The 15,818-nt window shown below is 39.8% G+C and overlaps 1 protein-coding gene across 1 annotated transcript in view; it reads right to left on the reverse strand.

The window, feature by feature from the left end:
* LOC126484845 (myosin-VIIa-like) overlaps window positions 1-15,818 on the reverse strand; it is a 406,864-nt gene that overhangs the window by 35,433 nt on the left and 355,613 nt on the right. Inside the window, exons 32-34 of the mRNA XM_050108441.1 lie at window positions 13,869-14,051; window positions 10,301-10,502; window positions 2,525-2,653 (exon numbers count right to left, since the gene is read on the reverse strand). Of these exons, the coding sequence (XP_049964398.1) occupies window positions 2,525-2,653; window positions 10,301-10,502; window positions 13,869-14,051 (514 nt within the window). The remainder of the gene's footprint in view (window positions 1-2,524; window positions 2,654-10,300; window positions 10,503-13,868; window positions 14,052-15,818) is intronic.

Genomic DNA, 15,818 nt, shown 5'->3' on the forward strand with positions numbered 1-15,818 from the left:
GCTGCTGAAAAGACCAGGACATCGTCCAGGTATGTGAATCAGTACGGTAAAGCTCTTAGTACTTCATCAACAAACTGCCATCCAGTTTGTGCCACAGTTTTCAAACCAAACAGCATACAGAGGTATTCGAATAAGCCAAATGGTGTCATGATAGCTGTCTTCAGTATATCAGCAGATGTGATTGGTATTTGGTGATATGCTCTCCAGCAATTAATGCCAGTACATGCATAAAATCCCTAATACATTGTATTGGATAATGATTGGGAATGATACCAGTACCAAGTGCCCAGCAGTCTCCACATGGTCTCCATGTCTTGTCTTTCTTTTTTACTAGATGAAGTGGCAACGACCACGGACTGTCGGATCTATGGATGACTCCTGAGCACAATTGTTCTTCGAATTCTGCCTTTGCTGTGGCATAATTATCAGGAGCTAACTACCATGGCTGCTAAGACACTGGTTGATCAGGTGTGGTCTTGATGTAATGGACTGTATTGTGCTTAACTGCCTGTGTACACGGCACGGATTTGCAGTTTGCTACATGTGGCATCACCCTCTGTCTGTCATCAAAAGTAAGCACAGAACTTCATCCTAAGGTGCCTTTGATGCACTGCATACCCAAGTGGATGCTTGACAAACCAATAGCTACTCCAACTGCATAATGAAACATGAAATCCGCACCCAATATTGTGTCTGACACATCAGCAATCATGAAAGTCCATGGTAAATGTTCTAGGAAAGCAAGGTTTACAGCTATCTGACATTTTCCATAAGTCATTATTGAAGTCTGGTTCACTGCTGTGAGTTTTGAGATGGAGGAAGTTTCACACTGCAACTTCTAACAGGCAATGCACTGATGTCTGAACCTAAGTTGATTAGATAAGTGCAGCCAGATTTAACATCCATGACAAAAAGTCAATGGGACAGTGAGGGTAAAGGAAAAAAGGAAAACTCACCATTAGTTGCCCATCCACCATTAGTTGCCCATCATCACTTTCACCTCACAGTGGTAAGTGCTGGTGCTCAAACTCACGACTAGGGGTACCTATCACCGGTTGTTGTCACCATTTGGGTGAGAGTAGGGCGGTGTGCACCGTGTCATCTTGTTTCCAAAGTGACAGTGGTTCCAGCAGATAGACATGTTGCCATCTCCTTGCTCTTGTTATATGTGCCTGCCTTGCCTCTGAGCATTGTCAGTATCTGTCGCTGAAAGCTGTCAATGTGATTTCCTGTCTCATCCAGTTGTTGATGTTGTAGTATCACTGAGATTCCTGAAGGTCTGTACTGCCGCATCTGAATGTCACAGATGACAATAACGTGAATCTAATGAGGCACTGGCCTTGTTAGCGACTGAGAGCAATGGTGAAACATCACATGCCTTGGAAAGAGCCGCAGCCACTCTAACTGCCTCTGGCAACTGTGCGTACCAAACATGTTGCAGTGTCATATCTGTCAACTCAGTGTCATTGACTAAGGTTCGCAGGTGCTACCAAAATTCCAAAGGTGACTTATCTCCTCTCTTCCCACCATGCAGTGCTTGTTGGATATGTTGTTCCATTGGCCGATGTAGCCTCTCAAGGATTAACTGTTTAAAATGCATATACTTCTACCTGGCATGCAGGTGGAGTATTATATCTGCACTGATCGTTGGTGTTTTATTGTCAAGCACACTAGCAGCAATCATAAATTTAGTATCTTTGTTTACAGTGCCATGATACTGGAATGTCAGATTAAGCACTGTAAGCCATAATTCAGGTTTATCAGGAATGAACTGTGGTGGGCATATTTTCATCTTGCTACTGTTATCCACCAAATGGCTGTTCCTTGATGCAGTAGAAAAGTTCAGTACAACATTTTCCTGGTTTTCAGCATTGTGTCATAAATCTTTGATGTGCTTCAACAAAGTGTCGTGCCGATCCATAGTAATCTGTGTGATGCGTGGATGTGGTGACTCCACAGTAGACAATACTGAATGGTGCTACATTTGTTCATCTACAACAGAATTCAATATACAGGGCCACCACTTTGGCCAACTACAGCTTATCTCTGTCCACTAAAGAGATTCAATGAAGTAGTTAGGCAACAACTTTTTATTTTTAAGCTCAAACAACATGAACTGAAAAATCTCTGTCAATACAAAGAATAATAATAAAAATCAAAGAGTAAGGAAGATTTTCCATGCACTTGTTGCCACAGAATAATACTGCACTTCACTGTGCATTCACAAATATTCCTCTGGCGACTCCCACGAGTTCATGGTGAAAACCCAATGACATAAAATGCAGGCTGTGATTTTTGAAAAGGGAAACATCTCCACCTTTACAACTGGTTCTTTTTTAAGCAGGATAACTTCTGATGATTTTCCAGTAAATCTTCTTTCACAATGAAGCAAATTCAATAAATTTACTATTTACAGTTTCCATTGTAAAAAGTAACAGCAAAATTTCTTAAATGATGTAATTGTATATGAAACACAAATATTGTTTAAAATGTTAAATAACTCAACTAAAAACATATACTGTACCTCTAAGATATTTTGGTATCTCCTGAGGATAATGAAATATTGTGTCAGCATATTTGTCTTTTCCAGGGACAACATTTATCCAGAGCTTCCTCATGAAAAATATCTGATACTGAAATTGAACAGCACTCTCTGCAACAAAATCAGAAGTGTAATGATAACCAAACTGTATAATGTTATAATACTCACTCTCAAAGTCATGAGGAACAGATCTTGATCAATTACTGTGTGATATCTTGATAGTAACTTTGCAGACTAGTTCACACAAAAGCTTACTCAACATAGAAAATATTATGTTCTACTGATACATCAAATATTAAATATATTCATGTCTATGGTTATAGGCTAATTTGGTATCTAATTCAATACAATTAAGTCAAGAATGCCTTGACTTAATGAAATCCAAAATTTCCTTAAAAGAAGTCATTTTTGTATGTATGGTGTTATTTTATTTTGAAATGAATCAGCTAATCAAGCTGTAGCATACTAGAGTTTTGTTATGCTTATAGCAAGTTATGATCCACCCAGCAGTCTGGGACAAATATCATCTGATGATGTTCCTAATAATGTGGAGGCACAACTGTCACAAATGAAAAGGCCGCAAGCAAATTGAAAAAAGGTGCAATTTTAGTTGAACTGGCATTAGGCCATAGTCTAAGCAATTGCTGCTGAGTTTGTTTGAGTTTGAAAAGCAAATAATGAAATCTTTATAGCCTCTGGAGGCTAGTCTATCATCATAAGGATACAAAAATCAGGCACAGAAACATGCCTCACACCACAGTCTAATGCCCGTAAAACTAAAATACCCATAATGTAAATATCAGCCATCAAAGTCTACACCGTATGATAAATTGGGAATATCATTATGCAAATGACAGGCCACAAGAAACTACAAGACTTAAAAAGGAAAACATGAATAAAAATGTTTCCAGAATGAAATTTTCATTCTGCAGTGGAGTGTGTGCTGATCTGAAACTCCCTAACAGATAAAAACTGTGTGCCAGACTGAGACTTGAACTCAGGACCTTTGCCTTTCGCGGGCAAGTGCTCTACCAACTGAACTAGCCAAGCATGAATCACGACCCATCCTCACAGCTTCAATTCTGTCAGTACCTCATCTCCTACCTTCCAAACTTCACAGAAGCTCTCCTGCAGACCTTGCAGAACTAGTATTCCTGGAAGAAAGGATATTGCAGAAACATTGCTCAACTAAAGCATAGGGGACATTTCCAGAATAAGTTTTTCACTCTGCAGCAGAGTGTGCACTGATATGAAAGTAGGAGATGAGGTACTGACAGAATTCAATCTATGAGGAGGGGTTTTGAGTCATCCTTGGATAGCTCGGTCAGTAGAGCACTTGCCTGCAAAATGCAAAGGTCGCAAGTTTGAGCCTTGATCCGTCACACAGTTTTAAGCTGCCAGGAAGTTTCATGAATAAAAATGTTTTAATCCATAATTCAAAGAATATGGTTGTTGTTGTTGTTGTGGTCTTCAGTCCTGAGACTGGTTTGATGCAGCTCTCCATGCTACTCTATCCTGTGCAAGCTTCTTCATCTCCCAGTACCTACTGCAACCTACATCCTTCTGAATCTGCTTGGTGTATTCATCTCTTGGTCTCCCTCTATGATTTTTACCCTCCACGCTGCCCTCCAATACTAAATTGGTGATCCCTTGATGCCTCAGAACATGTCCTACCAACCGATCCCTTCTCCTAGTCAAGTTGTGCCACAAACTTCTCTTCTCCCCAATCCTATTCAACACCTCCTCATTAGTTATGTGATCTACCCATCTAATCTTCAGCATTCTTCTGTAGTACCACATTTCAAAAGCTATTCTCTTCTTGTCTGAACTATTTGTCATCCATGTTTCACTTCCATACATGGCCACACTCAATACAAATACTTTCAGAAATGACTTCCTGATGCTTAAATCTATACTCGATGTTAACAAATTTCTCTTCTTCAGAAATGCTTTCCTTGCCATTGTCAGTCTACATTTTATATCCTCTCTACTTCGACCATCATCAGTTATTTTGCTCCCCAAATAGCAAAACTCCTGTACTACTTTAAGTGTCTCGTTTCCTAATCTAATACCCTCAGCATCACTGGACTTAATTCGACTACGTTCCATTATCCTTGGTTTGCTTTTGTTGATGTTCATCTTATATCCTCCTTTCAAGACACTATCTATTCCGTTCAACTGCTCTTCCAAGTCCTTTGCTGTCTCTGACAGAATTACAATGTCATCGGCGAACCTAAAAGTTTTTACTTCTTCTCCATGGATTTTAATACCTACTCCAAATTTTTCTTTTGTTTCCTTCACTGCTTGCTCAATATACAGATTGAATAACATCGGGGAGAGGCTACAACCCAGTCTCACCCCCTTCCCAACCACTGCTTCCCTTTCATGCCCCTCAACTCTTATAACTGCCATTTGGTTTCTATACAAATTGTAAATAGCTTTTTGCTCCCTATATTTTACCCCTGCCACCATAATTTGAAAGAGAGTATTCCAGTCAACATTGTCAAAAGCTTTCTCTAAGTCTACAAATGCTATAAACGTAGGTTTGCCTTTCCTTAATCTAGCTTCTAAGATAAGTCGTAGGGTCAGTATTGCCTCACATGTTCCAACATTTCTACGGAATCCAAACTGATCTTCCCCAAGGTCGGCTTCTACTACTTTTTCCATTCGCCTGTAAAGAATACGCGTTAATATTTTGCATCCGTGACTTATTAAAGTGATTGTTCGGTAATTTTCACATCTGTCAGCACCTGCTTTCTTTGGGATCGGAATTATTATATTCTTCTTGAAGTCTGAGGGTATTTCGCCTGTCTCATACAGCTTGCTCACCAGATGGTAGAGGTTTGTCAGGACTGGCTCTCCCAAGGCCGTCAGTAGTTCTAATGGAATATTGTCTACTCCTGGGGCCTTGTTTCGACTCAGGTCTTTCAGTGCTCTGTCAAACTCCTCACGCAGTATCATATGGTAAACTATGTGAATTAATATTTTAGCAGTAACTATGAAACTGCAAAACAACTCATAGAAACACATAGCGTGACACTGAAAAACTATGTACCTAACATAATGCTGCTGGTACCCTTCTTCAAGAAGTAAGTGAGTGGCATGACATACTAATAAAGACAGCTATATGAGCTTCCAGGGTATTTGCTGAAGGACTCCATAAGCATTACTAATCCACCTATATAAGTAGTCTTAAAGCATTCTCATGTAACATGAGAAATGATCCATTAACACTTTATTGCTGTTGAGAGCAACTGAAACATGTCAAAGTGAAATAAGTGATGCAAAAAATGTTGAAAATCACAGACCTGTTTCTCTGTAATCCTTATCAAAAATAAAACTCAGGTGATGGGTTACTAATTTTAAAAGAACCAGCTGCAGCAACATGTACAGCACCCATCTCCACAAACCTGAGCAAACTGATTGACAAATAGATTACTTAGTAGTGTTTTAAAAATAATAACAATAATAGAATATAAAATTTAAAAAAAACTTTATGCACTGGAAACAAAGGGGGTATTCAATAAATGACTTCAATCTTAACTAGAAAACAATGACAGAGTGCAATGGGTAGAGATACTTCAAATGGATCTAAATGTATACACAAACATATTTTTGGATCAAAATACATGGTCCAATCACATCACTGTGCCTATCTCCTATGTTCGATGTCAGTAAGCCAACTCACAGACAAGAGGTGACAGCACTAGCAATGGAGGGTATATAAAGCATGTAGGGTGGAAGGAGGAACAGTGCACTCGACATAATGTGAAAACAAGAATGATTTAATGTCCAGCAGGGCATGATCATTGGCTTTCAAGCCTTGGGTGGAAGCATTCCCAAAATGGACAAGTTTGTAAACTGTTTGCATACTGTCATTGTTAAATTATACCATGCATGGCAGAATGGTGCTATCTGAAACTGGCACCAAGGCAACTCACCATACGCCATAGATGACAGGGGTGAATGATGGCTGCTGAGGTGTGTCCGGGCAAACAGACATGCAACTGTTGAGCAAATGAACCAAGGAGCTACCAACAGTGTCTCCTCATTGCTGTTCACTGTTCAGTAAACACTGGTGCATATAGGCCTCTGCAGCATGTGCCTGGTTAGTGCATGCATGCTGTATGCTGTTCATCAGCAACAAAGGATGGAAATTGTATGCCAATATCACAACTGGACATCCACAGAGTGGTGACAGGTTGCCTTTTCAGATGAATGGTGTTTTATTCTCCACTGGACAGATGGACATTGGTGTGAGCAGCATGAAAAATCTGAAAGCAAACACCCTGCAACAATCATCAGAAGTGGCCAGGACAGAGGGCATTCCCTGAGTAATCTTGTCTTTCTGGAAGACACAATGAATCAACATTAGTACACATTTATCCTTGGTCACCATATCTTGTTTATTCTCATCATGATGGCATCTACCAGGAGGGCAATGCAAAGTGTCACACAGCTTGCAGTGTATGTGTGTGATTCGAAGAGGACCAGGATGTGTTTATCATAGTCCCCTCTCCACCAAATTCCTCATATTTAAATCCAATAAAGAATAGCACTTTGATTGAACTGTTCATGCCATGGATCCTCAATCAAGGAACCTAATAGAACTGGTCATGGCACTGGAGTTGACATGGTTCCAAATCCCTGTTCGTACCTTCCACAGGCTCACTGACTCTCTTGCTGTATCTCTCGCAGTGGTCTGCACTGCAAAAGATGAATATTCAGACTTTTGCAGGTGGTCACGTTAATACGACTGGACAGTGTATGTACAGCAGATGTCCTTGAGGGAAATGAATGTAATCCAGTATTGTTCTTAACGTACACTGATGAATTCCAAAAGAAACTTACACTGATGAATCCCAGATCATGTCGCACAATGGAAAGCAGCACAGTTTGCTAATGACATTAAAATAATCACTGCTGAGTTAATAGCCATATAAAGAGAGAAGGGTGATGAAGCATTTACAGTGATAAATGAATGATCAATAAATAACAAAGTATCCTCCCATGTAAAGAAAGTAAATAGCATGAACTTCTGCATAAATGAGGCTCTATAAAGAAGTAAATTAAAAATTAATGGTGATCCCACAGACTGTGTTACCAACACAACTCTTTTTTGGATATACATTGACCAGCAACTAAAATTAGATCAACGAGTCAATATGCTATTTTGGCAAATAATTTTCAAATCAGGGTATGTCCTTTGAATATTGGAACAAGTGCATGACAGTTTGTGTGGAAAAATAACATTCTTTGGCCACACAGGGTGGGCAAAATAAAACTGGCCCAGAAAATATTTATAAGACTGGTGTGGAGTTGGCTTTTGTTAATGAACGGGAGAAATGCCCATCACAGAAAATGCTGGAAGCTGTGATTTCAATGCATCAATCAGTTACTGTCAGATGTCTGCATATGTGCATCTCCATCATGCTCAGTCCTGAGCACTTCACTGTGAGTGAGTGAGAGGAAGAGATGTGTTTAGTGACCAGTGGAATGCAACACAGAATTGTGTTCATAATAAATCAATGCGTGTTCTTTGTTGAATGTTATATGATGCATAGTTGTGCAAAATGTGTGCAGAACTGTTTGCACAAGAGATTAAGACTGATCTGTTTTGGCAAAACCTCCAGGAAAGCCTGAAATGCAAAATTCAGCAGCAAAATGTTTTAAAATGGGCTCTGTAGCCAATAAAACCATAACTATTTGAAAAGAGTTCAAACACCACAAAAAATTGCTGGAGTGAAGTTCTGGACCAGTTTTATCAAATGTGTCAAATGGACTTCATTGTTTTCAATTGCTTAAAACATTTGGTATTTTTGTTTTTTAACATGATTTATTTTCCAAACCATAACTGTCATAATGATTCAGCCACTTATGTCCACCACAACCTTTTTTTTTTCCTTTTTCTTTTTTTTTTAAGTTATCAGAGTCATATAAAATGTCCACCTTTAAAAATCTTATTAAATAGTGGTTGTTAAAGCTATTATACTCACATTACTCATACTTTAGTTGTTCCTCAGGACTAAGTATAATTTGTTTTAGTGAATATTATACAGAATATCAGGGGCAGATGGATAAGGGCATATGTGTCAGAGTTTGAGATTAGGAACCATGATTTGCATGATTTCAACGGTTAAGCACACAACTCTGAACATATGATGCAGCAAAACTGTCATGAAGTTCACAATTTCAGACTTTTATGGAAAGCATGAGAAAACCAAAGTATGTCTTTTGTACACGAAAACATTGTGAGAATAGCCAAGGCATTGTGAGCTAGTGAGAACAATCCAGAACAACAACCAAGAGAGAAACCTAGATATAATAGTGAGATCAATACAGCATGAAATGAACTCAACAAAGCAATAGGGTCAGTAGACTGCAGTGTAGCTGCTTGGTGGTGGCTAGTACTGTGATTAAATAGCGAGAGATACTGCCTATCTCCATATGGCTTCAGCATAAAGTGTTTTCACTGGGCATAGTGCAAACTGGTGTTGGTACGAGTCAACCGCATGCAGCTACTCTGGCAGGTTCAGCATGTTCATTGCCATACCACCAACTGTGGGAGACACAAATGCTTGGAAACATGAGGGTCAAATGTTATGAAGTCAATGTGTTGTAGAATATCTGTGGAAGTGGTATCCAAGAACCCCTGAAACTGATTCATTATGTTTATAGATGCTAACATTAGATAGTAGACAAGCCTGACCAATTTTAAGCTGCAAATCATAAAAGCTGGTGATAGGAAGCTCCACTAATGCACTATAGATTGGAAGATCTTCACATATGTATTTAGCTGCAACATGATGGAGCACCTGCTCACTTTCACCTCTTGCCCATGAAGACCTGTGTCACGAGAATGAGATGGTCCTGATTCATGCCTGGCCAGTCTGTTCACCTGATCTAATGTAACTACATTCATTCTGGTGTAGTCAAGTGAAAAGTTTTTTTTTTTTTTTTTTTAAGAAGATGACCATTCAGACAGAAAAAAGAAAAATTCTTACTGCCTATGATATTGTTTCAAGAACCATAGTGGTTGAATGGATACGACAGACTTTTTTGCAAAGATCTCATGCCTGAGTAGAAGCTGGGGGATGCTTCTTTGGACAAGTAATGTGAATTAAAAATTTAGTGCAAGTTTTACACACAAATAAAATTATTGTCAAAATATGTCTTTTTGATTGTTAGTTAATTAATAGTATATCTTAATTTTCTTCATAACTTGCAACTCAGTCATTCCCTGACCAAGGTTTCCTACCTCAAACTGATACATTTTCCTTTCTCAATCACCCACAGAAATCTGTATCATCATCATCATACAAACAATCTCATGTGAGATATCATTTGAGTACTGCTATCAGATAAAATGCTTGTTACAGAAGACTACAGAGGAAATTCACTCAGCATTTAAAATACATATTGTCTGTTTTGTCTGGTCATCTCAGGTGTTTTTAAGTCCAGCAGTGTATGTCATTTAGTCATTTAGTCTTCTTAAAAAGTATTTCCATGCCTCTCTTCTCTGTTCTGCAAGGATGAGCCTTTGTTCCAAAAGGTGATGGCTCATCTTTTCTTTGTGCATGACTATGGCGGCCTTGCTACATTTCATGCCAAAAAACAGACTTTTGTCAATAATTATGCGGTTTGAAGATGCACTTGTTACTAATTATTTATCAAAAGATGAACTTATAGGTTTTTATTTTGAATAGTAAGATGAAATTATACTTTAAGTTACATAGTAAATTATAATATAAGCCATACCATTTCTCGATGGCCGTGCCTTCCTCATCCATTGAGTTAGCTCATGTACAAAGTCAAAAAAGAAATCAGTCTCAGGCACTGAGAAAACTTTATCCCAGACTTTCACAAAAAGACTGAAGCCTTCCCAGGATTGGAGTTTCAAGCGTTCTGCCACATTTCTACTGAAGTCTTCAGCGCGAGTTGTTGAATCTACTTGGAAAGCCTAGAAAAGACAGCTTTCATCACTTAAAGACAACACCTTAGATAAGCAAGCAAAACTAAAAATTAGTCACCTCCAGAAACCTTGATAGTGGCCACAGTCCATTAAGGAAGAGAGTTCACAATCTGCTTCAGTTATGCCATTACCAGCAGGGGCCACTCACTGATGAGATCCCACAGAGCTACCAAATAGCGTGGATGGTGACTGCTACTCTACTTCTGGTTTATGTAATCTTCATCAGTGAGAAGTGATCAATACACTGCAGTCTACATGAGGTGACAAAAGTCATAGGATATCTCCTAATATCATGTCAGACCTCCTTTTGCATGGTGTACTGCAGCAACTCGATATGACATGGACTATCAAGGTGTTGGAATTCGCTGCAGATATACTGAGCTGTGCTGCACCCTCTACAGCTGTCCATAATTGCAAATGTGGTGCTGGCAAAGGATTTTGTGCAAGAATTGACTCTCAATTATGTCTGATAAGTTTTCCATGGGATTCATGACAGGCAGTCTTGGTGGCCAAATTATTTGCTCAAATTGTCCAGAATATTCTTCAAACCAATCACAAACAATTATGGCCCACTGATATTGCACATTGTCATCCACAAAAATTCCATTGTTGTTGGGAACTTGAAGTCAATGAATTGCTGCAAATGGTCTCCAACAGGTTTACTTGGACAAGAGGCCCCAGTCCATTCCATGTAAACACAGCCCACAGCATTATGGAGCCACCACTGCTAGCAAAGTGCCTTGTTGACAACTTGGGTCATTGGCTTCATGGGGTTTGCATCACATTTGAACCCTGCCATCAGTTCTTATCAGCTGAAATTGGAATTCATCTGATTAAGCCATGGTTTTCCAATCATCTAGGGTGCAAACAATATGGCCATGAGCTCAGGAGAGGTGCTGCAGGCGATGTCGCACTGTTAGCGATGTTGTCTGCTGCCATATTGATTTGGCAGTTATTTTACACAGTGTTGCTTGTCTATTAGCACTGACAACTCTATGCAAATGCCACTGCTCTCCGTCGTTACGTGAAGGCTGATCACAGCGAGAGGTAATGCCTGAAATCTGGTACTCTCAGCACACTCTTGACACTGTGGATCTAAGAATATTGAATTCCCTAATGAGTTCCGAAATGGAACATCCTATGGATGTATCTCAACTACCATTCTGCATTCAAAGCCTCTTAATTCCCGTTGTGCGGTGATAATCAAGTCAGTAATCTCTTCACATAAATCATCTGAGTACAAACAACATCTCCACCAATTCACTGTCCTTTTATAACCTGTGTACACGATATTACTGCCATATGCATATATGTGCACATCACTATCTGATGACTTTTGTCACCTCTGTGTATTATCTCATCCTCCTGGGGAGACGTTTAGCAATGTTGGCAAACATGACAACAGGAAAATAGTTTTATGATCAGAATGTACAGCTAATTACAGCTCATTTTGATGTTTTCTCTCATGTTAAGCACTATTTTGCATTTTTACGGCAGATTTCACTTTGGAAAGCACAGAATTCAGACAAATGAATTATTATGTTTCCATAAAGGTTATTCAGATTAAAAAAGGTGACCACATTATGTTAAAAAGATAGATATTTTCTAAAAATGTAACACATTACATGTTGTTATAAAATTATGGGACAGAATTAATGACCAGTACTTACATTCAGAAGGAAAAATGTTTAGCACTGCCAGCAGACATATATAAAAGTACAGAAAATTATCCTAGATTTTGAAACTAGTTGCTTCCTCAGAGAGGAAACAGGGGCTGGTTGGGGAAGTTAAAAATGAAGTAAAGGTCACTCATGCTCCAGGGTGGGAGGGTCCTACTTAATGTATGCACAAAGGGAACTAACTGTTCTAGAAGCTACGATGATTTTGTGTACTTTTATACAAATTTATTGGTAATGCTAAAAATTTTGCCTACTGTAGACAAGTTATGGCCTCCAGTTGCACCTCATACATCATTGGCAACTGGATTTTCTGTTTGGCCTGTAGCGGATATGCTGAGTCGCAGATAGGCACAACAAAAAGACTGTCACAAAATAAGCTTTCAGCCAACAAGGCCTTTGTCAAAAATAGATCTCGATCTCTCTCTCTCTCTCTCTCTCTCCTCTCTCTCTCTCTCTCTCTCTCTCACACACACACACACACACACACACACACACACACACACACACACACACACTAACACACACGACCACAGCCTCTGGCAGCTGAAGCTGGATAATGAGCAGCTGCAGCAACAGCAGCAGTGTGTGATGGGAGAGGCAACTGGGTGGGGATAAAGAGGAGGCTGGAGTGGGCAGGGGGAGGGGTGGGTGACAGGGAAGTACTCCTGGGGAGTGTGCAGGGATGAGGTGGAGAGAGGGTAGGGCAGCTAGGTGCAGTCGGGAGGCTAGACAGAGGGCAGTGGAAAGAGAGGAAGGGGAGGGGGGGAAGAAGGTAGTGGAAAAGGAGAGATGTAAATAGACTGTTTGCGTTAATGGAGTAGAGGGCTGTGTAGTACTGGAATGGGAAAATGGAAAGGGCTACACAGATGAGGACAATAATGAATTAAGGTTGAAGCCAGGGGGGTTATGAGAATGTAGGATATTTTGCTACGTTCCTGAAACCCTCCTGGCCTCAACCTTCGTCAGTCATTGTCCTCACCCATATAGCCCCTTCCCTTTTCCTGGTCCAGTACTACACAGCTCTCTATTCCACCAACACACTCAGTCTTTTTACTTCTCTCCTTTTCCACAAAGTCCCTCCCCCCCCCCCCCCCCCACCAATCTCTCTCCCCTGTCTCCATCTAACCCCCCAACAGCACCTAGCTGCCCTACCCTCTCTCCACCTCATCCCTGCATGCTCCCCAGCAGCACTTCACTATCCCCCATCCCTACTATGCTACCCCTCCCACTCCCTTCCCCAGCCTCCTCCTTACCTCCACCCAGTTGCTTCTCCCAACATGCACTGCTGCTGCTGCTCATAGCCTGGCTTCAGCTGCAGGAGACTGTGGTCATGTGTGAGTGAGTTGCATTTGCACGAGTGTGTGTGTGTGTCATCTATTTTTGACAAGGGCCTTGTTGGCTGAAAGCTCATTTTGTGACAGTCATTTTGTTGTGGCTATCTGCGACTCAGCATCTCTGCTATATAGTGAGTAGCAACCATGATTTTCATAATATTGTTACATTTGATCCTGGATTTTCCATTGTTTGAATTTTATTTTTGATATCATTATAAGTTACATAAGATAAGATCTGTAGCATTACACTTTTAATAACATTCTTTATGTTTACATATGAGGTTCCAATAAATGAACATGTTGCATGGTATGTTTTCATTCAAACATGGAAGTCAGCTTACCTCATCACTGTCATCAGGGAAATATACTTTATGAAATATTCTTGTGGTCTTGTGCTGTATTGCCTCAACCTCAACCTGATGAGGAGGATGCTTCCTCTGGCCATATCTCATTGTCCTCTGTAAGCGATTTATGCAAGTTTTGGCAATTGGATGGCTGCGTGTCATTAAAAATTGCATCAGATCCTGAAACATTAAGATTTAAATATATTATATAGATCTCCTATAATATTGGGCTGATGCATAAGTTTTTAGTGGTTTCCTTAAGTGTAATAAACACGACAGATACACATAACAGAGGCTTAAGTCATCAATAATATATTCCCCTTCGCTATTTACAACAGTCTGCCAATGCTGGGGGAACTTCTACAACTGTAGAAATCACATGGTTTTGAGGTGAAGAACTCGTCGATCCATGTTTGGACCACATTTTCATCCAGAAAGGAAGTTCCTTAAAGATTGTTTGATAGAGAGTGGTAAAGGTGAAAATCTGAGGATGCAAGATCAGGCGAATAAGGTGGCTCTGGAATGACCTCCCAACCCAGCTCCTGTATAGCGTTTTTTTTGTTGGTCTAGTAGAATGTGGGCAGGCATTATCTGGTTGTTAGTCTTGGACTGTGTCTGCAAGACATCTCAGTTGTGGACAATAAATGTCAGCAGTGATGGGTACACTCCGAGGAAGCAATTTGTTGTACACCACACAGTCGTTTTCCATCCGATGCATAACATTATCTTTTGTGGATGCATACAAGTCTTTAAATGGGGAGTTGGAGCTTTGTTTGGGCTCAACCATTCCTTTTTTTCCCTTATGTTAGCATAAAGACACATTTCTCAACACCAGTAATGACACAGGATAGAAATGGTTGGTGTTGTTCATGAGCCAATTGATAACAAGCAAGCGGAGATGCACATATGGCCACCCACTAATTTTTGTGATTTTGGCTTAGAGAATGCAGTTTCCATACACTGGGCGATTTTTGTATCTTCCCCATTGCATGAAAATGTCAACAATGATCACAGTTCATCAAATTTGCCAGCTCTCAAGTACACTGACTTGGATCACTGTGGATTAATGCATTTAAACAATCATCATCAAACCACAAAGATCTTTCTGAATGTGGAGAGTCACTAGCATCACAACAAACCTATTTAAAACAAAAAAACCATTTTCTTGCCTTGCTCTGTCCACTGGCATTATCCCCATACAGGGTGCAAATGTTTCTGGCTGCCTCCACTATTGTCACCCCTCCACTGAACTCAAACAGAAGAATATGTATGAAATGTTCCAATTTCTCCACTTGGGATTCCATTTTCTAACATCCACAGCTCCACTCATTATCTCCAAAAGACAAAATGACATTATGCAAACTCAGATAGCAACAGTGAACTACAAATAAAAAATGACAATCAATAAATTAACCTGTAGCAACCAGAATACATACATATGATGACTCAACTGACTTGATGTTTTTAATCATCTGATCAGTAGGCAATATTTGCAAATGACATATATGGTATGTGATAAACTTATTTTAATTATTGATTTTAAAATCTTAGGTATCCTGCAACTATAATCAGAAGCATAGTCAATGGAACACCACTCAAAACTAGTTTGTAGACAATTACATAAGAAAAAGGCAATCACTCACCTATAGTGGACTGATGTGTGGAACATCAATACACGTAACAGAAAACAGGATTCACATTATCTTATGAGCTCTCACTCTTTTTCTAGTAAAAGTACACACATTCACACAAACAACCAAATAGACACTCCCATGGGCACAACAAGGTTGATTATTGAGTATTGATAGTAGTTGTATGGGCTGATGGAAGTGAGCAGGGGGTAGGGAAGGATTCAGAAGGCAAGGAGAGGGTAGCAGGTTAGAGGGAGACAAGTCTTTTCACAGATAATTCGCTGGCACTAAAACAATATGGAGTTCAGTGAACAGG

The sequence above is a fragment of the Schistocerca serialis genome, chromosome 6 (genome assembly GCF_023864345.2).
Source record: "Schistocerca serialis cubense isolate TAMUIC-IGC-003099 chromosome 6, iqSchSeri2.2, whole genome shotgun sequence".
Classification (NCBI taxonomy): Eukaryota; Metazoa; Arthropoda; class Insecta; order Orthoptera; family Acrididae; genus Schistocerca; species Schistocerca serialis.